The 24,249-nt window shown below is 42.1% G+C and overlaps 1 protein-coding gene across 1 annotated transcript; it reads left to right on the top strand.

Annotated features, from left to right (window-relative positions):
* Nucleotides 1–552: 552 nt before the first annotated feature.
* si:ch211-159i8.4 (matrix-remodeling-associated protein 5) lies at nucleotides 553–21,868 on the top strand. Its single transcript, XM_054598089.1, has 16 exons — nucleotides 553–639; nucleotides 1,125–1,261; nucleotides 6,732–6,861; nucleotides 8,166–8,404; nucleotides 8,693–8,844; nucleotides 10,407–13,574; nucleotides 13,778–14,049; nucleotides 14,686–14,971; nucleotides 15,051–15,251; nucleotides 15,436–15,954; nucleotides 16,079–16,250; nucleotides 16,876–17,142; nucleotides 17,276–17,402; nucleotides 17,700–17,780; nucleotides 19,394–20,540; nucleotides 21,315–21,868. Exons 1-16 carry the CDS (start codon nucleotides 553–555, stop codon nucleotides 21,866–21,868), a joined length of 7,539 nt encoding a protein of 2,512 aa, XP_054454064.1.
* The last annotated feature ends 2,381 nt before the right edge of the window (nucleotides 21,869–24,249 follow it).

Here is a 24,249-nt window from a genome sequence, read left to right on the forward strand (position 1 = left end):
TGGTAAAAAGATATAGTAGTAAACCTTGTGCAAGTTGCTAGTGGGTCACTTCCTGTTCTATCGTAATTTACTGTGCAAAGGTATCATACAGCCTTTGGAGAAATACCTATGAAAAATGAATGTACTTTTTATCGTGGATATCTGACAAAATGAAAAATCATGTCATCTACGGATTTCTTAACCATGAAGTATAGGGACCGCAAATAGTCACACAGGGCTGGCGTAAGGGGAGGTTGATGAGTCTAACAAAAACTGGTATTGCACCCTGGACACCACTGATTGTGCCCTGTGTGAAACAAGAAGTCAACGTTGATTTATTTGTCACACGACTTCTGTTCATAAGTAGCGGAACTTCCACGGTTATTTATGCCCAAAACCGAAATCTTTCCCTAAACCTGACTAAGTAATTTTGTTGCATCAACCTAAGTTGATTTTTCACGATCTCTTTTCTAATAATGTTTGGTGTTTGTTGACATAAATCTGTACATGAAAATCAATCGTTCCTTCCTGCAGGTGTATTGATGGCGTAAGCAGTCAGACAGCTGTCCGGTCATGGCGCTGTGGTGGTGCGCCAATGTCTTCTGCAGGTCGGCTGCAGCGTGGTTTCCCCTGCTCTTCTCATCACTGCTATGGCAAACGGTAAATCCGCATTGAAGAGGTTCCCAACGTCTTATGGAAGCCGGTGGTTTAGCTGCTCAATTAAGCAAAGCTCAAGTTATGAGCCTGATGGATAGACATGTGATTAAAGTATACGTATTATTTGTTCTTAAAGTTACACTTTTTTGGAAGTAAACCTGAGTTTATCTTGAAGGAATTGGGCAAAGGAGAGCACATTGTAAATACACCTGGTCTATTTAATACAAGTCCGAGGTTGATTTCCTCCACCTAGTATTTATTCCTTTCCAAACTGTCAGTGGCTAAACAGGTCTGAACTCATCTGTTTGCTTCTCCCTCTCTTATCTCAACCTGTCTGAATTTCTGATTTTGCCTCTGCTGCTCACTGCTTTTTCATACCTCATTTAACCTACATTTATCTTCTCTGTTCTCGCTCTTTTATTTTATCCCTTAACCTTCTCCATCTGATTGCTCTCTGTTGTTAACCTTTGCTCTTAACTCTACTGTAGATCTCCCCCGTACATGCCATCCCGCCCTGCCCACGGAGCTGCAGCTGTCCGGGCGTTAAAGAGGTCCACTGTACGTTCAGACACCTCACCGCGGTACCAAAAACCTTCCCTAAAGACACAGAGAGGCTCAACCTCGGGTAAGACTCAATCACCGTGCACAACCACACACACGCACGGCAGCGTTTAGACATTGTTGTGAGAATGGCGGCCCTTGGGGGTAGAAAACCCAAACACTCTACAGGAAGGAGTGTGGAATGTGGAGTAGGTGATTTGTCAGAGGAGTGTTTGCTTTAGCTAACAAACACCACCTCTAAGAACTCGCAAATCAAAATGCTGAGGCAAGTGCTTTTTATTTGTCGAGAAGGAGATCACTTTTTCTTACGCCACAAAGTCACTCTCTTGCTTTAGATGGTGAGATCATGAAAACATATTGCTGCTTGCCATTGGTTGTAATGCCAACCATCCATAGGAACAAATTAAGTCAGTTGTACACCAAAGAGAGCATTCTCATCACTTCACTTCCACACGCAGCACATGGTGCATTTTATATTCACAACATCTGCTTTGACCCAAAAGATAAGGGCTTAGCACCAGCATGTGGTGCTGAACTGACTCCAGAGGGGACAAATCTCCTAATCACTTCCATGTGGACGGAGCATACACTGCCCTCCAGCACAGCAGAGGAAATAGCCAAGCCACTGTTTTGTATGTAACAAATTGCCTTGTATAATAATTGGCTCCCAAACAATCCATATTTACATGGCAAACCACTTGGCAGGCAGCAGACAGAGCCACACTGTTGTTCACGGGAGGCTCTCCATTTGCATGTGGGTTCTCTGTTGTGGGAACACCTATCACTGCATTTCATGTGCATTTGATTTGTGCTTTACGTAGCTCTCCAGCTCCCAGATATAATGCTGTGATGTGAAGAAGCACTTCAGTCGGTAAAAAAACTACAATACGGTGCCAAGCTCCAGTCCTCAGGAGATAAACTGCCTCCATATGTGCTTCTGGGAACAGTAGAGCTATGAGTAAAAATTCAAGATAATCTTGGTCTTGAACCAAAACAGAATGCTTACTGTTTTATATAGCCAGCATTACAGTTCTGGGACCCATTAGTAAGGGTTTGGCATCAACAAATGTTATATTAATATCAAATTACATCTCCCCTTCAGGTCACATTGAATAAAGTAATAGATTCCTACAGCAATACAGAATTCTTGCCTTTGTTTTATGGATCAGATCTAACAATTGTTAAGACATATTGCATGGTGGAAAACATCCCAAAAATCACACATGGGACACATGAATGGACACATGGATTATAATATATCATTGTACAACATAACAATCAGAAAGTTATAAAAATGGACGCTACATGATTTCCACATGGCAGCAACAATAAGAGAGAGGCTGATGCCATGTCTCTGCCTTCCTCTATTGACCTCCTACCCATTACCTAACAGCAACTGTCCACACGTATGTTAGGGTGCTTTTCACAACTAACCTATTTGGCTTGGTTATAACAAAATCAGGTCTGTTCGCCTGGTTAGTAGGGTTAACGCGCTAACGTAAGATGCAAACATTAGCATATCCAGCTAACTAGCTACTGTCTACAGAAGTAACCAACACATTTACTTCCAAGGCCAAGGAGCATTTCATGCTACACTATTATTTGGACTGCACTGTGTGGGAGCTAGTCCTGGAGGCTACCATATCATAGTTTAAGGTAGCTTTAGCAGCTCTGTTTTTTCTCTTTATTACATTTGGAGAAGTTTACACTCCAGCAAGCAAAGCCAAGCTTGTTACCTGAGATAGCACTGCACTCACCAAACACATTTAGACATAACCCTAAGAGTCTTTTCCCTTGTTACATTTAAGTAAAACATACTGGTTTAATATAAAAACAATAAAGCCTATCTTAATTGACCAAGAATCCACGTTAAGCGACCAAACAGGGTTGTATTAGAATGGAATAGAGGTCTGAACTTATCACACTTCTTGTACTGCAATGTTGAATTGGTTAGTATGAGGAAAAATATGTTTATTTTTCTTCTTTATCACAAACCAGTGAGGATAGAGAATTCTTGCCTGGGAAAATAGTGCATATTTGATTCAAATAATTCTTCCTTTTGAATGAGTCAGCTGGAAATTAAAAAGTCAATCAATGCTAGCATTTTGAACCAACGTATGGATCTAACGTTAGTTTGTTTAACTAGCTAGCTTCAGCTGCCAGTTACAAAAAACAGCAGTTAGAATTGAGTTTATCTATTTATATATCTTTGACTGAAATAAAGGGCCCATTGTTTCAAAAATGACAAGAGAAAGTTCACCATCATTACAGTAAACAGCATTTGTGCCGTGTTAGAACTGACAGCATGACAGGCGTAGCAACAGTGACTACGGGGGCCAGATTTGTATTGATCAATTAAAAAACTGAACACGCTGCTTTCAGTTTACCACTTATGCTGCTAGTGTATTGTTAGATGTTGTACTTGTGCATACTCTATTCTGATTCTCTATTGATTCCTGATGGTTTTTCTTTGTGTGGGGTAAAAGGCGATGTCTGCTATATCAGGAATAAATGCAATTTCTCAAGGAGAACAGATTTTTGGAGGGAGACCAAACCTTTAGGGAGCTAACAGGATCTGACTTTCTAAACACTAGACCACCCTGCAAACTGGGGACTGCAGACCAGGGGGATATTGCCCCTAATGCAAAACTGTTGGTATATGTTCACACCAGGCATGTTTGGAGTGTTTTATTTACACTCCAGGCCTGGTCTCCTTTTGTCTGGAGCAATGCCCTTTGAATTCAAAATAAATTTCCTAAATTAATGCAGACATCCATCCTCTTTTCAAGGAACATCTGCGTCGATTGTTCAGTGAGTGTCATGGAGGATGGAATGGACCACCTTAGCACCTGGCATAGTGACAATGGGCTTAAGATTCAGTTCTTTCTCCAAGTATTCTGTCATGACGCAGTAATGAGGTATTATGGAAAACAGCACATACAAGTCTGTCATGATTTCTGCTGAAATCCAATTACCTTCCTCCAGGGATCTGGACTGCAAATTCTGTCGCAATGTGAGTGCATATTTGGTTGCAAGTTCTAGTTCACTGAGATTTAAGAGCTGCTGAAACTAACGACATACATACAAAAGTTCAACAAAAAAAATGGATTGAGAACTATATAGTGACGGTACAGTTAAACACATAAAACCTTGATATGTTTCAAACTGCTTGGCATGCTTGTCTAACGGCATCTGAAACCCCCCACACCTTTCACCATGTTTTTTTGGGCGATGCTGCGTCTATCAGTATTTGTAACTAAAGAAAAAAGTGATCCGAAAAGCATGCCCACTTTACGATTGGCTAGTGTGGACGTAAGAAAGTAGGATGGTGAAAACTACATCTGACACTTTTTGTGCGTACAATCATGTGCGCCACCATGAATTCTTTGGCGAAGAGATTTCCCATTTGTACGATTAAATTGCGTAGAGACTGGAAAGATATGCAAAAGACAATTGTTCCTGAAAACCCCTTAATTACTGCAAGTAACATACAGTAACTGGTTGACAAACTGGTTAAGAAGGCCAGCAGTGTGCTGGGGTGTCCACTGGATATGGTGGAAGTGGTGGGAGACAGGAGGATGATGGCCAAGCTGTCATCCCTGATGGACAACACCTCCCACCCCATGCAGGACACTCTGGCAGCTCCGTGCAGCTCCTTCAGCCACCGGCTGATTCTCCCCCGGTGTGAAAAGGAGAGGTCCCGCAGGTCCTTCCTTCCTGCTGCTGTCAGACTACACAACCAGCTCTGCTCCCAGCAGACCACACAACACGACACTAAAAATCTGTGCAACATAAATACACTGTGCAATATAATAGTTATTCTGTCTGTACATATACTATTCTAGTTACTGTGGATTTTTTTTTTTACTTTTGTTTATTTATTTAATATTCTTACTGCTTATTTGCTTATTTATAATACTTGTTTTTGATCTTGTTTTGCACTATACCCTATGCTGCTGTAAATCCTGTAAATTTCCCCGCTGCGGGACTAATAAAGGATTATCTTTTCTTATCTTATCTTATCTTATCTTATCTCTGTAACATACAGTACCCTACATACAGCTGTAAGTCAGTTTTACATCAAATGTATTGATATTCATTACATTTTCTTATGAATTTTTAAAACTTGATTCATCCACCAAATTAAATTAGACACTTTTTCTAGAAACAAAAGGTGTTTAAAGATTAAACTACAGAATTCTGAAAAATGTAAAACTGCAAACACTCCTGTATACAGAAGGAATGCATCACTTTTGGGTATGGTAAAAGGGCAAAGCACTTATACTTTCAGGGTTTAAAGTTCAGTTCCCAATGGGAAAACCTGCACTAAAAATATGTGCATCGTGGAAAGACAATGTGGATGAAAGTGACCACTAGATGATATATTGTGAGTTGGCTGTTTTATTGATGGCAGTGGAAAAACGCAGGATCCCCCATATGTGTTCAATTGGGTAGGGATAACTGCAAACAGGGAATTCTGTGTGTTTTAGAGTCTAGGAACTCACTACAGGATAGTTGACTCTAAAAGACAATGGGCTTTACTGATTCCTGTTGTTGGAATGCTTGACAAACTCTCAAACACTAAAATCTGTCAAATGCTGTCGGCTACTGCCAACAGACAACGTGCTCTGTTGCGTTCCTTTGATAAAAAATGTGTTTGGCTCTGGCTTCTGCTGTTCTATACTGCACTTGGCAATCAGTTTGACTCTTTGTCAGATGTAATGTGTTGTAACCTGAAGACTCCTATAAAGGCTCTTTGTATTTTGACTGCTTATATAATTATGTACCAGGGCCCTACATAGAACCACATGAAAAAGAGTCAAGAACAAGACCAATGTGTATCAAGACTGAGACAAAACCAAGGCTTTCAGGGGATGAGACAAAGTCAAGACTATGACCAGAGTTTATCGTGACCAAGACAAGACCATGACTTTGAGTGGTTGAGAACAAATCAAGACCATGACCAGAGTGTGTCAAGACTATGGCTTTGAGTGGTTGGGAGCAAGTCAAGACCAAGGCAAACGGAGACAGAGTCAAGACCAAGACCAGACCAGTGCTAGTCCGAATACTGCTGTGTGTTTTTGTGTGAAATTGAGTGATATCCCTGCAGTTGTGGTCTTGACTGATCTTGAAACAAAATCCAGAGTCCTCTTTTTATGAGACCAAGACAAGACAGAGTAGAAATGTGTTTGATCCTGAAAAGTGACCGAGACCTACAAAACGTGCCCTTGAGACCAAGAACAATCTTGAATTCTAGTACGCTGGTGCATCAGTGGTTGGTGCGTCTGTGTGTGTGTTTCCTCTGACAAATGATGAAATAACAGCAGTTCAAAGGTTGACTGACGTGTCTCTGTGATCCCTCTTTCCATCTATACTTTCCAGCTACGTATCTTCACCCCTTTGTTTGAAAGGTCACATTGCCCAGACACACATGCAATCACTGTTAACTAATATTAGTTTCTTAACTCCCCTCATGACCCTCGGTTACTCTTTCATCACAGTAACTGGTCCTGTTTCTTTTCTCTCTCTAACAGTTATAACAGCTTGACGGAGGTGGAGGGCTCAGAATTTAGGTCACTACGGCAACTGGAAATGCTCATGTTGCATGGCAACGACATTAGCACAGTCCACCCTGGGGCATTTTACAGCTTGAGATCACTACAGGTAAAGTATGTGTGTGTGTGTGTGTGTGTGTGTGTGTGTGTGTGTGTGTGTGTGTGTGTGTGTGTGTGTGTGTGTGTGTGTGTGTGTGTGTTTGTGTATTGGTATTTCAACCAATACTTAATACTTAACTTTTCTTAATGTGTCTTCAAAATCAGATGGACTAGTTTGAAGTGTGTTTAAAGGTGGTCAAAAGAATGTAATTCATTTATATATATATAAACTCCAAATTCATCAAACCAAATGGACCTGCACTTATGACATATACTATATGTTGAACTTAATTATCAATAATGGCTCAGCATTAACCTGTGGTTCCTCCTACATTCCGTTCAGGTCCAATGGTCCAACAGATCCGAGTCAAGTAAAAGGGATTTATTGCGGATGTGGTTGTCTTCGATGATGTGGCAAACCCTCTTGAGTGTTTGCATCTGTTACCTTCTCCATATCTGGCTCTAAATCATAGCTGGAGCAATTTGTAGCAAAGTATTTAAAAGTAATGAAACAAGTTGGACCTGGCCAACACCAGAGTGTATGTACAAACAGAGCCAAATCTATTTCCCCCTTTTAAGCCATTAATTAGTTGCTCTTTGATTATTTGGCTAAAAACGCAGACTTGTTGGGTCCAGATGGGTCCAATCAGAACCTAACTTTGCATTCTAGACAGGCAGAAGATACATATGAATTGGATATTAAGCAGTCACTATTTGTGTTGGGTTGAGTCATCACATTATTTGAGGTACAAATGTCCCCAAACAGATGGAATAATGACAGAAAAATAATAAAGGATGGGATGTTCTTTTGTAATGTATACTGATCAAGTTTCTGAATGAAAATGTTACCAATGAACCTTTCAAAAAAAGTATCACATTCACTTTTTCGGTAACACAGTATAAAACAGAAGTAAGATTGATTCAATTCGACAGGGTTGTTCATGCTGTCAAACCCACTGAGAAAGTGCTGCCTTCTCTGCAGCCCTGTACAAGTATTAGCCACTTTTAGCTCATTGTTTCCTGGGGCAGTCATTTCCAACAAAACTAGCTGAGAGCCGGGTGTACACCACCTGTGAAGCATGAAAAAGACACAAAATAAACAAGAAGCTGAATGCATCTTAAAGCATCTATCAAGCTAAATATGACAACATTTTCAGGTGAAATGAACCAGAGCTAGAAGGCTGCTGAATATGGACTTACATTAGTCAGATCCCTTCTTTCCCATCTCCAATTACCAACCCCCTAGCCTGTTAATTGCTTTCTTTAGTTTAAATGTTCAATAAATGTCAGTATAACACTAACTCTTTTTTCCAGATCTTGAAGTTGAGTTACAACAAGCTCAAATCGGTGAACCAGGGTCTGTTTGAGGGCCTTGCTTCTTTGATCCGTCTTCATCTCGACCACAACCTCATCGACTTTATAGAGCCATACTCCTTCTCTGGTCTGAGCTCCCTAAAACTCCTGCAGCTGGAGGGGAACCTTCTCAAAGAGATCCACCCTCATACCTTCATAACAGTGTCACTACTAGGAAGCTTTTGGACCTCTGGACTCAAGTAAGAAAAATAAAGCAGTTTATATTTCTGTTAATTTTGGAAAGTTTAAGCATCTTTTCAAAACTGTTAAGGTCATAGAAATTGTACTTGTGAAATTGTACTTGTTTTGAAGTATCTATTTATATTTGTTTAATGATAGGTAAATACATCTTGGCAAGGATGTGAGATCAAAATTGAATTAATGGAGTTTGCATGTTCCCACCAGTTAAGGACGCAGATTCCCTAAATTGCTTAAAGGTATAAAGTTGATGACCAGTAAGTGAATAAAATTATATGTTTTTGTTTCAGACACTTACACCTATCGGACAATCTGTTGGAGCAGTTTCCTGCCGCAGCACTGAAGACAGCTCCCCGGCTTGAGATCCTCTCTCTACATGGTAATCCCTGGACCTGTGACTGTCAGCTCCACTGGTTGATAGAATGGAGCTCCACACATGAAGGTGAGGACGCATGAATGAATACTCAAATCTTGTTTTCTCACATTAGAACACTACTCAAAAATGTTAATCTTAACCGGAAGACAAACGACTAAGCGATTATATGTGAAGGTTTGAAGAGGGGCGGTAAAAGAAATTGGAAGAAGGAAATCCAGCTGAACATTTAAATTCCACTTGTTATTACCTTATCAAGTTTATAAAGTAATTTGGACTTGTGTTTGTGTCCAACAGATATACATTTTTCCTTTAAGCTGAGCTCCACCAACTCCTGAGAAAAATATGTCAGCTTGTTAGCAAACAGTTACTTATATACCCATCCAGCAGTTAGGGAGCAACATTTATTTGGAGTCGTGCCTTTTGACTACCTGGCAAATGTGAGTCCAATATATACTCTTTCAACTCTGTTTCTGGTGTCCATTAATCCTAAGGGTGATGTCTGGCTTTTTCGATCCTATATGCTCCACTATGTTCACCAGCCAGTCACGAACTCTGTGTATCTGCTTTTTGGTGCTGAGCAGTCAGTGCTCAATATGTTTTGAGCTTTCTCACTAAAAACAGCTGCTTGCTGCAGAGCAAAACAACTTTATTAGAGTGGCGAGAGTGAACTAAAAATCTATTTTAAACAATGAGCTGGAACTCACTATAAAGCTTGGTACAGCCGAGGGGGATACTTCTCTGTCGGTTCATCACTACCAGCAACCCCTTTCACATTGTCAAACAGTTTTCTCATTTCGTTTGATAAGAATACAGATTGAAGACACTTTAAGGATCAATGTCAGTCACAACAGAAATGGGGATGACGATCAAGACAATAAGCAAAACTGAACTGATTGGCTTCTGTCAAGGCAAATGAACAAATGATGAATGAAGTGTAAATCGAAACTTTAAAGTAAATAACTTGTTGTAACCCATTTCTATAAAAACAATATATGCATACCAAGAATAATGCCTCAGGCCTTCATACACATGCTTTTGACCAGAAGCAGGCAAATCATTTTGTTTGTCCGCCCTCCAACTCTGACACATGTAGGGAACAGCTTCCCTCAATATATGGACTGTATTTGATGCACATGCACTTTTCTTTATCCATCTTTCTAATTCAATATTTTTTCATGAAGCATGTGCTTTGTCACTGCTTTGTTCAATGTAAGTGAATACCATTTAACCAGTCCCACATGCTTGCTGTTTGTATAAACAGAGCAGTTTATAATATACCATCGTTCTTATGGCCTTCATCTAAAAATAGGGTTCTGTGACTGCCAGAAGTGGATGCATAAACCCTCACTGAACTCAAAATCATGAGGGGATCAAATTGTATCTGCATTGTTCCAAACCCAGATGCCAGATTTATGTTTTATTTTTTCCCTTTTCCCCCTCTTTTCTTATTTCCAATCTTAATTCATTCCTTATTTTTTTCCTTGCCCTGTCTTTACCCACAATTGCCCCTTCCCTATAAACATTTCCCTTTCTTTGTCCTTCCCTTCCCTTCCAAGTCCTTAAATAGTTTCTGTGCATTATTGCCCTGCCTTTTTTTTATCTCTCCCTCTCTCCCTTCTTTCTACCAGGCATTATAAAATGCAAGAAGGAACGTGGCTCCAGTGAAACTTGCGCCCAGTGCTCCTCTCCCCAGCCACTGAATGGGACCCATTTGCTAGGACTGACTCCGGACAAGCTCACCTGTGAGCGGCCAGCTCTTCGCTCGGCCCTCAAACAGTGGGACAATCCAGTGTGGGCTGAATCTGAATCAGAGCCTGACCTACCGTACACCCGTGACTTTGAGAAGCCTTTAGGCCATCTGACCTTTGTTCTCTCCGACAGCCATGCAAACAGTGCTCACGTGGCGTGTGATGTGCGACACCCTGGAGACAGTTCACCCATGACTTGGACCGTAAATCCGCATTCACCCGGGGAGTTGTCCGTCAATGTATCACTAGTGACTGTCCTTGAGTGTGAAATTGATCGGGAGACGTTGCAAAATCTATGGCAATTGGTCGCATATTACTATGAAAGCCCTGCTATCCTGGAGAGAGGTCAGCTAAGAGGAAATGCAAGCAGAGTAACCTATCAATATGTCCAAGCCGTAAATGAAAATTCCCCATATTTTACCGAATTAAAAGGGTACTTGGTAGCAGAACCCTCATGGCTGCTTCAACCCAGAGTCACTTTGCGGCTCAACAGACAGCAGACAACAACCAAGAAACTGGTCATGGATTTCACTACTGTGATTACCAAGCACATCAACAGCCATAGAGGTTCGGAAGACGACGATGACCAAGCCATGTCCTGGGCTCTAATTCGCAGAGGAACAGCAGGAAGGCTTCAGACTGCTCTCGAAGGTTCAAAGGTTCATTTGGAGTGCAGTGTTGTCTCTTCAGATTCTGAAGTGAAAGTGGAGTGGATGCTTCCAGATTTGTCCATTGTGGAAGATGTAACTGATAAAATTGAAATTTCTGAAAGAGGAGAACTTGTGATTTCAAATGCCACACTGTCAGATTCAGGCCTTTACCACTGTATGGTCAGGACCAAAGCCGGTGTAGACCTGATACCTGTGAGGCTTACCATCAAAGAACTCTCACTCGGCCCAACCGCTATCAATGGTCAGAAAATTGTAGTTGAAAAGGGACACTCTTTTTTTCTCCCGTGTGAGGTGACCTCAGTCCAGCCCAGTCAAACTATGTGGTACCTACCCAAAAACCAAATTCTTCTTCCCACGCAACAGACAAGACGGACAGAAGTGATGGAAAATGGGACTTTGGTGGTAAGGAGATTGACACAGGAAGATGCAGGGGAATACACCTGCTTGACCTCAAATCTGTATGGAGTTGACATGCTGTCACACCAGGTGGAAGTTATAGGAGGAGAAAAGGCTTCTGATAGATCCAAAGTACAGACTGCAAAAGAACAGCAGATTTTGCCAGTGGGCGTTGAGGAAGGAGAGGGTTCAGGAGGAGATTACCAGGAAATTATACGTCCTTTTGCCACGCAGTTCCCTAAGAAGGTAGGAACACAACAAAGGAATCATAATGGGTTTTCAAAAAGGATAAGAATTAAAGATTCAAAGAGAAAACCCAATAAATCTGTTAAAGAATTAGATCCAAATCGTTGGGCAGAGATATTGGCTAAAGCTAATGCTAAACCAAGTGTTGCTCTGCCCACAGAGCAGTCACTTCCAGAGCCCAGCACTGTAACTATCCAAGCAAGTACGTCCAAACCTGCTACGACAACTGCTACAACATTTTCCACTAATGCGAACAACTTACCCTCTGCTACCCCTCCTGATGTCAGGATAGAGCCAACACGTTTCCCGATTAAAACAAAAGCTATGACAGAACCCCATTCTACAGGGAGGAAAGGGGATCATTCTGAGACATCAGAAAGTCAACCAGAGGTTTTACAACTTCCACCTCCAAGAAGTACAGAACCAACCCCCCACCGTGTTGGTGGGATGGCAGAAAAAGCAGAAGCTGTCACAGACCATTCTGTAGTTGTAACTCCTCAGCCAGTTGATCAGTCGGAAAGTAGGCACTCTGGAGAGGGGAGAAGGAACAACATACTCGTACCTGGTCAGTCAAACAGGAGAAAGCCTCCTTATAGACGTAGAAAACCCCCAATGAGAAGAGTCCGTCCACAAGGACACCCCTTCTACCAATCATCAAACAAGCCCCAAACAACAGTTCCCCCAACAACCATCACACCAACAACACCAACAACTACTACGACTACTACTACTACTACTACTACTACTACTACTACTACGACCACTACTACTACTACAACAACACCTGTTCCAACCACAGTGGAGAACCATGAAACATTATCTGCTGAGTATCAGACAGAGGAAGATGAAGGGGAATACTATGATGAATATAATTACAAGGATAGTGGTAGTCTAGATGGCAAGGAAGATTTAAACAGTGAAACCTCTCATGCCACTCATGATCTTGACAGTAGGCTTACCACATTACCATCAGCTAGAGAAAAAGATGTAGGTAGTTTTCCGCTTAATCCAACGACAATTGTCACTTCAAAACTCGATAGTACCCCTCATCCAACTGAAAGGCCTGTTGCAGAGAAGGAGACACACACTGTAAAGCTAAAGGAATCTGAGAGACAGAGGGTGGAGATTAGAAAGCAAACGGAAAAAAAGGGCCGAGACAATGAAGATCTAACAGGAGAGAGTGAGAGGGAGGTAATAACAGCAATGGAAAGGGAAGAAACACGCAAAATAGACTCAGAAGGCAGTGAGAAAGACTCAGAAGAAACAAAAAAGAAGTGGGTTACAGAGAGCTACAATCCACGGGACAGCATCCGGTTAACCTCACAAAATAAACCACGACCTAACACTCGACCTTCACCGGAACAAAATACACCAACCCAAGCAAGAACTTCATCTACCTCACATTCAGCAAGAGGCAGAGAAAAAGAACTCACACAAAAAGGGGATAAAGACGTAAACAAACCAAAAGTGAAGCCTGAGTTCCACAGATTCCCAGTAATGGAGCCGGTTCACCCCTGGCTCCATCAGATCCAACAGGGAGGAGGGCAAACCACTGCTTCCAGGACAACACACACAAACCAAGAGAGAAATACACCAAGGCAAGGCGAAGTGAATCCTGGCAGGCATTCCCAGCCTCCCAGAGTCCCCCCGACCTCCCTCTGGCCTTCACACCATCATTTCTACCCACATTACCCTTCCTGGCCTGGTCAAAGGTCATTTCCTCATCCAAGGCAAGGTAAATAATGGTTTAATGGTTTCTTTTTAAAATACTGTTTTGAAATTAGGTGATGACCAAATGTGATTGAGTGTAAGAGATAGTGGATAAAGCAACTATACTATAAAAAAGCCAATATTATATTTTGTGTTATGTTATGACGAGTCACCCTAATCCTGGTTGGAATGCATGGATGTATATTTGATTACATTTTTGTTCTTTAGGTCCTGGGTCCCACCCTGTGCCCACGCATCGACCCTGGCCTCTCCCCCACCCCTGGGCTCAAAGCCTGGTTGTCACTAACCGACCAGAGATCACCGCAGAAACAGTGAAGCCCACACCTACACTCTCTGGAACAACAGGAAATTCCAGAGTAACACTCTCTAATCCCCATCTGTCACATCATCATCACCATCATCAAAATCCCCAGGTGGATGGCAGGAGCCAAACCAGAGACCAACTGTTTCTATCAAGGTTGAGGAACAGATACAGACAGGTATGATAAGGGGTGGTGTTGTGGGTGTGCAGCATGTGAGCAATCTTATTGGGCATCTTAAAAACACAGGTGAGTGAGCAACATTTGGCTTTCTTAGCAACACACCCTTGGCTTGAACACAGACTGGCCAATCATAGTGTAGCATGGCCAGCTCTGACCAGGGTCCGACGACTAACCGGCAGTGCTCCACAGTCTCTTGTGCAATAGTTCCAGATTTTTTGGCAGGTTTTGTGGATTTCAAGCTAGTCCTAGTTAAACTGGTGTAATAGTGATCCTCATTACCCTGAGAGTTTGGAAGGAGATATAAGTTTCTGAAACGTAACTTTGTCAACGTAAAAAACCTGTGGAGCTGTCATTTGCAGAGTACGTTAGCACATCATTACCTAGAGCTAGCACTATGCTATGCTTCAAATTAATATTGTAGAGCCTTCTGTCTGAAATGTATTATTATTTATGCAGGGATCGCAGTTAGTGACAGTGTGGGCTTCATGGTAGCTCCTACAGCTTGACAGCGGGTGCTTAGCAAAGGGTCAATTGCTGATGATAGCTATGATGATGAATCGGCTCTCAGAGATGGGGTATAATTCCAGGTAAATGGGTTAATACCATATTCATTTATCATTTTTATCTTTCCAGGCACAGCTCGAACGCATCGCTCAGTTAGGGAGGATGGTGACACCCAAACCTCGCATTAGCTACCACAATCCTTCATCCTCCATCACGCCTAAACCCAACCCTCCGTCTCGACATAGACCCTACACCCCCAAATCATCCGCACCCACTGCTTCTTACACTTACAACCTGCAACCTCTGAACCCTGCTAAATCTTCATCATCATTTTCTGGTTACAATCCAACCCCTCGTCCAAACCACCCCACCACCCCCCCTGGTGTACTGTATGGAGGTCAATGGCCTGTTGGAGGTAGGTGCACTTTTGAAAAGATATAGGCAAGGTTTTTATAATGAAAAATTATAAATAGTGTTTGAAAACGTCTTTGTAGCAGGAAGACTCAGCTCCCGGTGGCCCACAGCTGCACCTCCTTTCCCAAGGGTGTTGGGAGCTGGAAGTGGTGGGCTGAAGCCCCGTATTACCACGGTGACCACGGCTAGTGTGTCAGTACTGGCGGAGAGTGATGTGTTCCTGCCTTGCAAAGCAACAGGAAATCCTGAACCCAACATTGCATGGACCAAAGTCTCCACAGGTAAGGGAGAAAGAGGTAAAAAAAAAAGGTAGATCCCCGGGTCTGGGGATCTACCTTCCGCTGTGTTGATTTCTATACTATCACCGGTACGCCAGAGACATACATTTTCATACTCAGTCATGAGAATCATGATTCAGAATTTAAATCTCTCTGTCATCATTGCCTCCTCTTGCCTCACTCTCAGGTGCCACAATCCCAGCCAACACCAAGCATGGTCCCCGTTTTGAAGTCTTCAAAAATGGAACTTTTATCATTAAAAACATCCAACTCCAGGATAGAGGCCAGTACCTCTGCACGGCCCAGAACAGCTTTGGATCAGATCGCATGGTCATCACCTTAGCTGTCCAGACCGAGGCACCAAAAATCCGGCCTCCCAAGTCCACAGATATAGCAGTCTACTTTGGTAAAAGTGTGACTCTTGACTGCCTTGCTTCGGGTAAACCACCTGCCCAAATTTCCTGGATTCTTCCGGACAGGACGTTTGTGCGTGAAGTCGGGACTGTTCACACTCCCCTTTCTCCGATGTCTCTGCTTCAAAATGGAACCCTGCAGATGCACTCTCTCAATTTCTCCAGCAAAGGGGACTATAAATGTATCGCAAGCAACGCAGCAGGTGCCGATACAATCACTTATCATCTCCATGTGGCAGCTCTGCCGCCAAGCATCAGTGAAGGAGCAATGGATACTGTGATCATTCAGCCAGGTATAGTACAGAACTTGAACATCCCTAAACTTCCCACTATAGAAAGTTTGTCTCATGATATGGCTGATAAATCAAAGACAATAAAAATGTTCATCAACTAAACTAATCATACACATATAACCAGGCAGGAGTGTGTATGTTCACTGCTCTGTGAAGGGTGAACCGGTGCCTGCTCTGAAATGGACGCTCCCGGGAGGCGCCCATGTAAAACCGTCACAGTTTCTTGGACGCAGGCTGTTTGTCTTCCCCAATGGAACGCTGTACGTGAAGAACGTTTCACCAGCTGATGCTGGGAGGTGAGATGTGCATTTATTTTGGTCTATTCACGATTCAGTGTTTCTGGTCAAATGTCTGGTTGAATATGTGTACCGTTTCATAAGATATGGTTCTGGTTTTAGTTGACCTACATGGCTGAATCGTAATGTATTCTTAATGGGCGGCTGTGGCGTAGTGGGTAGCAAGGTAGTTCTCCAATCAGAAGGTTGGTGGTTTGATACCCGGCTTCAGCAGTTGATGTGTCCTTGGGCAAGACACTTAACCCCAAGTTGCTCCCGAAGGCTTGCCATCGGTGTGGACTGGATGTTGCGTGAATGTTAGTTAGAGTCTGATGGTGGCACCTTGCATGGTAGCCCTGTCATCAATGGGTGAATGATATGTAATACACTACTGATTGTAAGTCGCTTTGGATAAAAGCATCTGCTAAATGACTGTAATGTAATGTAATCAATTAATATAGACAAATAATACTCTCAATTGAGGTCTGATTTTCCACTGATGCTCTATGGGTTAGGGTTTGTCCAATACTTGTGTTTTTGACGAAATGGAATTCCCATCAGCCCAACAAAGCTGAATACTTGTTATTGTGACCTACTGTGACCTACTGTAAACTTTCCACTCAGCCTGCTGTCAATCCTCCCACAGGTATGAGTGTTTGGCCACCAATGCTGTAGGCATGGCCAAAAGAACAGTCCAGCTGGATGTGAGGGCAGATTCCCCCTCCTTCCCTCGCCAGCCTCCTCCTCCTCTTCCCATCCCTCCAACCCAACGCCATGGTGTGCCATCCCGACAGCACTCTGTCTCAGCTATGTACGGTTCTGCTGTCTACCTCCACTGTCCAGAGTCTACTGGATCCACAAGAGGGACTGTCTGGCAGCTACCCTCCAAGTCCATCATGGAACATCGATACAGGTTACTTACTTTTGTAAATTTATGAATCAGTATAATACTGACCATTTTATAAATACTTTAAAATACTTAAGTTTCCATTAAACTTCACTGACTGCAATCATTTAACCTGATTTCTCCCCCCATCTGCCTGCAGTCCGGAGAGACCAATTAAAGTTTTCCGTAATGGGACTCTGAGGATACTTCAGCTTACAGAGCTGGATGGTGGAAATTATCTGTGTGTCTTTCAGCGGCCCAATGGGGAAGACATGGAGCTCTTCCAGGTATAAACAGGACAGACTTCAGCCAGGTTCATTTTGCCGCCAACTCTTTTCCATTAGTCTTCGTTTAATTTCTTTATTTTTTTTTCATTAAAAATTCCTTCCCTGTTAATGAAGGTGTCAAGAATCAAAAATATGGTCTGTCCTCTAGATTAAGATAAGAATTTTAATTTCTATATATATGATCTGGGAAAAGCTGTAACATCGGCTCATTCAATGATCAATACTTAACTGTCTCTTTATTTTCCAAGCTTTTACTGATGTTTTTGCTCATATTTCTCTATTTTTTCACTTCATCAGGTTGATGTGTTAATGACCCCTCCCAGAATTGAACATGTGAGGACTGCACAGACCAGGGTCACCTTTGGAGAAAATTTCCAGGTACTGTTGGGGAACTAGCTCAACCTTTATTTTAAGTATGATAGACAGTGCAGGTCTTTTTTCCAACATCACCTGTGTTTTCTAGTATGCTCTATTTCTTTTTTGACATTTTATGATTTTAGGTGTACAAATACATTTGATGTTATGTACTCATTATACTGATATACGGTGTCATTTTCCCAAAGGCATCTTAAAGCAGTATTAATTGATTATTATTTTTTGGGACACGTAGGGCAGCAGAACAAGATTTAAACTCAACATTGACATATAAACACCTCATAAAGTGTGTGTAGCAAAAATATGAAGAAACTGTTGTCAGTTTACACGTCCAGCTGATACAAAACATTATCATGAATTAAGAGTTTTTGTCCATTCAATTCAATTCAATTTATTATGTAGAGCCCAAGATCACGAATCACAAATTTGCCATAGAGGGCTTTACAATCTGTCCAGCATACGACATCCTCTGTCCCAGGACCCTCGAATCGGAAAAGGAGGAACTCCCCAAAAAACTCTTAGTAGAGGAAGAAACCGCAGCAAGAGAAACAGAGGATGGATCCCGCTCCCAGGATGGACAGAAGTGCAATAGATGTCATGTGTACAGAATGAACAACATAACAGAGTTACAACACATTCAATGCATATGACATAAATTATTTATATAATGAGAGTAGTAAGGGGCTGCACGGTGGTGTAGTGGTTAGCACTGTCGCCTCACAGCAAGAGGGGCCCGGGTTCAATTCCCGGGCCAGACAACCTTCTGTGTGGAGTTTGCATGTTCTCCCTGTGTCAGCGTGGGTTCTCTCCGGGTTCTCCGGCTTCCTCCCACAGTCCAAAGACATGCAGCTTAGGTTAATTGATGACTCTGAAATTGCCCTTAGGTGTGAATGTGAGCGTGAGTGGTTGTCTGTCTCTATATGTAGCCCTGTGATAGGCTGGCGACCTGTCCAGGGTGTACCCTGCCTTCGCCCATTGACAGCTGGGATCGGCTCCAGCACCCCCGCGACCCTTAACTGGATAAGCGGTTACGGAAGATGGATGGATGGATGGATGGAGTAGTAAGCAGAATAGTGATGGAAACATTACGACTGCTAATAATGATAGCAGCAGTGGATATAATATAATAATAATGATAATAAAAGCATGAATGGTTTCAGTAATAGTAATAGTAATGTGACTATAATAATAATAATAATAATAATAATAATAATAATAATAATAATAATAGTAGCAGTGTGTCAGGCAGGGCCACAGCAGAGAGCACAACAACGGTCCAGGTATAACCACGATTAATGGAAACTTGCAAGGCAAGAAAGCAAAATGAAAGCAAAGTTAGTAAAGTCCATTAATGGGACATGAATTCATACAGACGGAGATAGAGAAGAGGAGAGAGGAGCTCAATGCATCCTAGGAAGACCCATGGCAGTCTAGGCCTATAGCATATCTCAAGAGGCTGGTCCGAGGCAAACCTGAGCCAGCCCTAACTAAAACTTTCTTACATTCAAGACAAAAATACCCTAATCTATAAGAACTTTATTTAGAAATTAGCCTAGAATCATCCATCCACTTATTTTTCTAATTCATCCACTCATTTTCCTTTGTTCCTTTTTCAGGTGGACTGTGTTGCAACAGGCCTCCCTGATCCAGAAGTTACTTGGAGTCTCCCAGATGGAACTTTAATCAACAACGCCCTCCAATCGGACGACAGCGGCCTTCGCAACCGCCGCTATGTTATTTTCGGCAATGGGACTTTACTTCTCCAGCAAATGGGCAAAAGAGACGAGGGTGACTACACTTGTTTTGCCAAGAACAAACTTGGCAAGGATGAAAGAAAAGTGAGCGTCAAAGTGGGACCAAACGCTCCGAAAATTACATTGAAATCACAATCACTGGTAACGGTAAAGTTAGGAGAATCAGCTAAGTTGAGTTGTCAGGCAACAGGTGAACCGACACCAAAAATCATGTGGATCTCACCCAGAAATGATGTGATATCTTTGTCATCAGACAAATTCCAGATCATGGGTGATGGGATGTTAGTGGTGAAAAAAGTGATATTGGCTGACGAAGGTAAATATGCATGTGTGGCACGGAATTCTGCTGGTGATGATGTCAAAAACATGAAACTTGAAGCTGAACTCCAGGAACCCTTTATTAATGGCATGAAAGGGAGGAGCACCACAAAGGTTCTGGCTGTTTCTTACCAAACAGCGCTCCTGGATTGCAAAGTGGAAGGGAAACCCGAACCAAGAGTTTGGTGGGTTTCTCCTTATGGGCATTCGCTGCCAACACCCTACCTGGGTGGTCGCTTCCAAGTCCACCGGAACGGGAGTTTGGAGCTGAGAGGGGTGAGGAAAACCGACGAAGGGAGGTACATGTGTCAGGCCAAGAACAATCTGGGTGAAGCCTCACTTGTGGTTGAATTAGAAGTGGCATCCATTGCAGAGAAACCAAGTTTTGCTGTTCCCAATATTGAAATCTTACCAATAAAGCAAGACGTTGGTGAATTGATTCTGGAGTGCCCCGCTCGTGGCAAGCCAAACCCAGAGTTTGCATGGGTTCTACCCAATGGGACGATGTTAACGCCTGGTGTAAAACTCCAACGCTTCACACATCATCTTGGTAACGGAACTCTAAAGATTTCTCAACCGGTTGCAAGTGATAAGGGAGTCTACCGGTGCCTTGCAAAAAATATGGCAGGACAAGCAGAGAAACGATACGCGCTGGATTCGGGAAGAAAGCCAGTAATCAGAGGATCTACAGGTATGTTTTGTCATTTCAAATGAATAAAACAGAAGTCTCCTTAGTTTGGTCGAGTGGAAGGGTTGGTAAACTCATTTGTGTTCTCCCCTTGGTTTGGTTTCTTCAACACAGAAAGACATTTAAATGAACCAAAGTGCATCACTTAAAGTCACGTGACAACATTTAATCATTTCTTTGATTCGTTGTGTTCGGCGGAAGCCATAGATATGTAAAAAATATGGAGGGGATGTCACCCATAGGTTCACCCTTGTCACCCTTTGCCATCTTGGCGGTGACGATAAAGCCTAACTCCCGGTAAATCCAAAATTGTGCAAAGAGGTGTATTGTGTGTTGACCTAACAAAGGATAGCTAGCAGCTAGCGACATGGTATGATACCCACCTGTGACAATGCCCTCAATTAGTCCTTTAAAGGTTTATATAATTTTAAACGGTGAGTTATATAAAAATGCACCCCCCATACAGTTGTCATGAATGGGGATTTTAGCAATATAGAATATACATTTTTGTACAATGCAGTCCTGTTTATTTCTGCTGTAAAGTTGGCCATTTTAACATAGGGGTCTATGGGGACTGACTTGCTTTTGGATCCAGCCTCAAGAAGTAATTTGAGGAACTTCTGTGTTTAGATCTGCCCAAACAATTCGTACCAAGAGGGAAAACAAATGAAAGTAAAAAATCAATGGGAGATCTGGCCATATTTCCCAATAGTGATTTTTGTTTTATCAATCATTTTTGCAGGAAATTTACTTACTATTATAATTTTACTTTTCCAGGTGGTATGAAGATCACTTACGGCCTCAATCTAAACTTGCCCTGCACAGTGGACGGCTGGCCACAGGCATCAATCACATGGACCCTACCTAATGGTCTTGTTTTGGACAAACCTCAAACCATTGGCCGGGTATTTCTTTTTGCCAATGGGACCCTCCAACTCAGGCAGGTTGCCACCTTCGACAAAGGAACATACATCTGTAAAGCTTCCAACTCTTTTGGTTCGTCAACACTATCTTACCCAGTTTCAGTGATGGTTTTCCCACCACGTATCACCACTACGCTGACCTCAATTACAAGGGTCAACCGTGGAGCTCCAGTGAAGTTAAATTGTGTTGCGACTGGTATTCCCAAGCCGGATATTTCGTGGACGCTGCCTGGACGCACAACGCTGGTTCCACATAACCGGTTCACGGTGCAGGGAGGGATTCACATGACGGAGGAGGGCAGTCTGGTCATACAGAACCCAATGCTCATGAACTCTGGCATTTACAAATGCAACGCTAAAAACGCACTCGGCACAGACTTCAAATCTACTTACCTACAAGTGGTCTGAGTGACATTTACAATTACTCTATTTGGGAAATGTCAAAGCAGAAATAAGACTGGATGCAGATTTTTCCATCAGGATTTGAATATTCTGCATAATAAAGGTACTCTGGAGAGAGACTTAAAACTGTCTGACTGGCAGCTCGGCTTGAGACACCTTGGAAAGCAGAGAGAACATTGATGTTTCAAATAACGCTCACCTTTTGTGATTTTTAACTGCAGTTTGGTTTTTTTATGGTGGAAATGGTGCAGAAGTCTTTTAATTCTACATTTCAGACCTTGAAATGTACTTTCACTTTTCAGAAAGCCGTTTTAACTCTCTGCTCAAGGCTTTGCGTTTCTGGCCTTACCCTGTAGATGTCCTTTCACATTCCCCATTTGATATTATAATTTGTGAAACTTTACCTCACAGTACAATTTTAATATGACAATGCTTGTTCTGCAACTAAACAACTTAAGTATCCTCTGTCTTGGGATTGATATATCTAAATATAATGTGTACCCCTTATGTAATAATCACTGTCAATGTCTTTCGGCTGATCATGGTGAATACTCAATTGCTCACATCACAAAATAGAAAAAAAGGCTCACAATTCATCAACAGGCAGTGATTAGTTGTGGAGTGTCATCATTCTTGAAAATGGGTATATCATCAAATATTCTACTCATGTGCTTCTAAAGTGCCATATTTCATGAACTATGTTCTATGAGGATACAAGTACCTCTGACCCTATTGATGCTCTACAGTTTGTATCAGTCAATGACTTACTGTTTATCAATGGCATTTATTCACTTTCATAGTGGTGGGAAAATAATAGCCTATTATACCTGCGTTGTGAGCTTAGTTGATGGCCCCCGACACATAACGAAGGGGAACATAAGAACAAAATATGTAAGTACATAATTTATAAAAAATAAAACATACAGGTATTTATTGTTGTCAGCCAGTTGTGTCATTTTTACTATGTTTAACCAACAAAGCCTTACTTAATTCATATTGACCTAATGAGTATTCCCAAACCAATACATCAAACTTCCTTGAGGCTCGGCGGCTCACAGCAGGGAAATCAAATCGTTCCAATAGAATTGCTAGATGAGTTGATTGGGTAACAGGGCCCACACATTTGCACCATTGACGAATAGCAAGAAGCCCTGACAGTGCTGGTATTTGAGGGAATGGAGAGTTGGAGAATCTAAAATGGTGGAAGCCATTGTAGCCTATTAGCTGTGTTGCACCAACCCTTCTCTGTTACAGGACAATAATAAATAAATAAATAAATATATTTATATATAAAAAATGTTTACCATCAAAGGAAAACCCAAATTATAAAAAGAAAACATGACTATGATTAGTGGTTTCAATTTGTATCCTATGCTTGGATGTAGCACGCACATTTTTAGTTTCACAACAGCATGGGAAAGAGTGAAACCACAACATTATTTTGGTGTGTATGCATGCATCCAAATGTGTGTGTGTGTGTGTGTGTGTGTGTGTGTGTGTGTGTGTGTGTGTGTGTGTGTGTGTGTGTGTGTGTGTGTGTGTGTGTGTATGTAAATAGATGCTATATTTCACTGTCGGTTTGCGTTCACTAGAATGTGAATGTCCCACTGAGCCTTGCTTCCAGACAAATAGGTCTTTGACTGAGGAAGAAGGGAGCTTTGTCAGACACAAGCATTGGGACTATTCAACACAGCCCGAGTGTGTGTGTGTGTGTGTGTGTGTGTAAGAAAAAGAGGGTTATGTGTGTCTCTTTCAGAGTCAGTGTGTATGTCTGTGAGGAAGAGATTGTGTCTGTGTGTGAGGGATTGTTCCACACAGTGAGTGCTGTGCCTGTGTAAATGTATATGTGTGTTTGTGTAAGAGAGACATTGACTTAGAGAGGGAAAACCGGGTAAGTGTTTGGTATTTCTGTCTGCATTTCAGTCTGATATCAACAGACAGGGAGTACACGTGCATTCTGTATGTGTGCACAAGTGTGTGTGTGTGTGTGTGTTTCGTGTTGTCTTTTTGCGGTTCGTGTAAAAATGGAAGCAAAGCAGCTCAAATACTCGACAGCACCTCGCGCGGCTCCATTTCATACGGTGAGTGAATCTGAATTCCTTTTGTTCCTGCATTTTGTTTCTCAACTCCAAAATCAGCTTTTCAAACCCTATACAGTCCGATTCTATTAGACATTCTTAATCAATGATCAACTAAATGGATAGAATCTGCACCACTGAATGACAGCTAATTGTTATTTGCCATTTACTGGGATACTGGTCACAAGGAGAAACATGCAATTAGTGAGATAACTCTACGGCTGTGATATTATTTTAAGCCAATTTCATCAGGTTGGTCAACAATGTTGGCCAGATTTAAGTATCTCAACAACTATGGGAGGGATTGCT

This window comes from Anoplopoma fimbria, chromosome 4 (assembly GCF_027596085.1).
Source record: "Anoplopoma fimbria isolate UVic2021 breed Golden Eagle Sablefish chromosome 4, Afim_UVic_2022, whole genome shotgun sequence".
Classification (NCBI taxonomy): domain Eukaryota; kingdom Metazoa; phylum Chordata; class Actinopteri; order Perciformes; family Anoplopomatidae; genus Anoplopoma; species Anoplopoma fimbria.

Excerpts from the sequence above, each read along its gene's own strand:
- si:ch211-159i8.4 (XM_054598089.1), top strand. The coding sequence starts at position 553 with ATGGCGCTGTGGTGGTGCGCCAATGTCTTCTGCAGGTCGGCTGCAGCG. Across the intron at positions 15,955-16,078 it reads TACTGTGATCATTCAGCCAG|GCAGGAGTGTGTATGTTCAC; the intron begins GTATAGTACAGA and ends ACATATAACCAG. Across the intron at positions 16,251-16,875 it reads TCACCAGCTGATGCTGGGAG|GTATGAGTGTTTGGCCACCA; the intron begins GTGAGATGTGCA and ends ATCCTCCCACAG.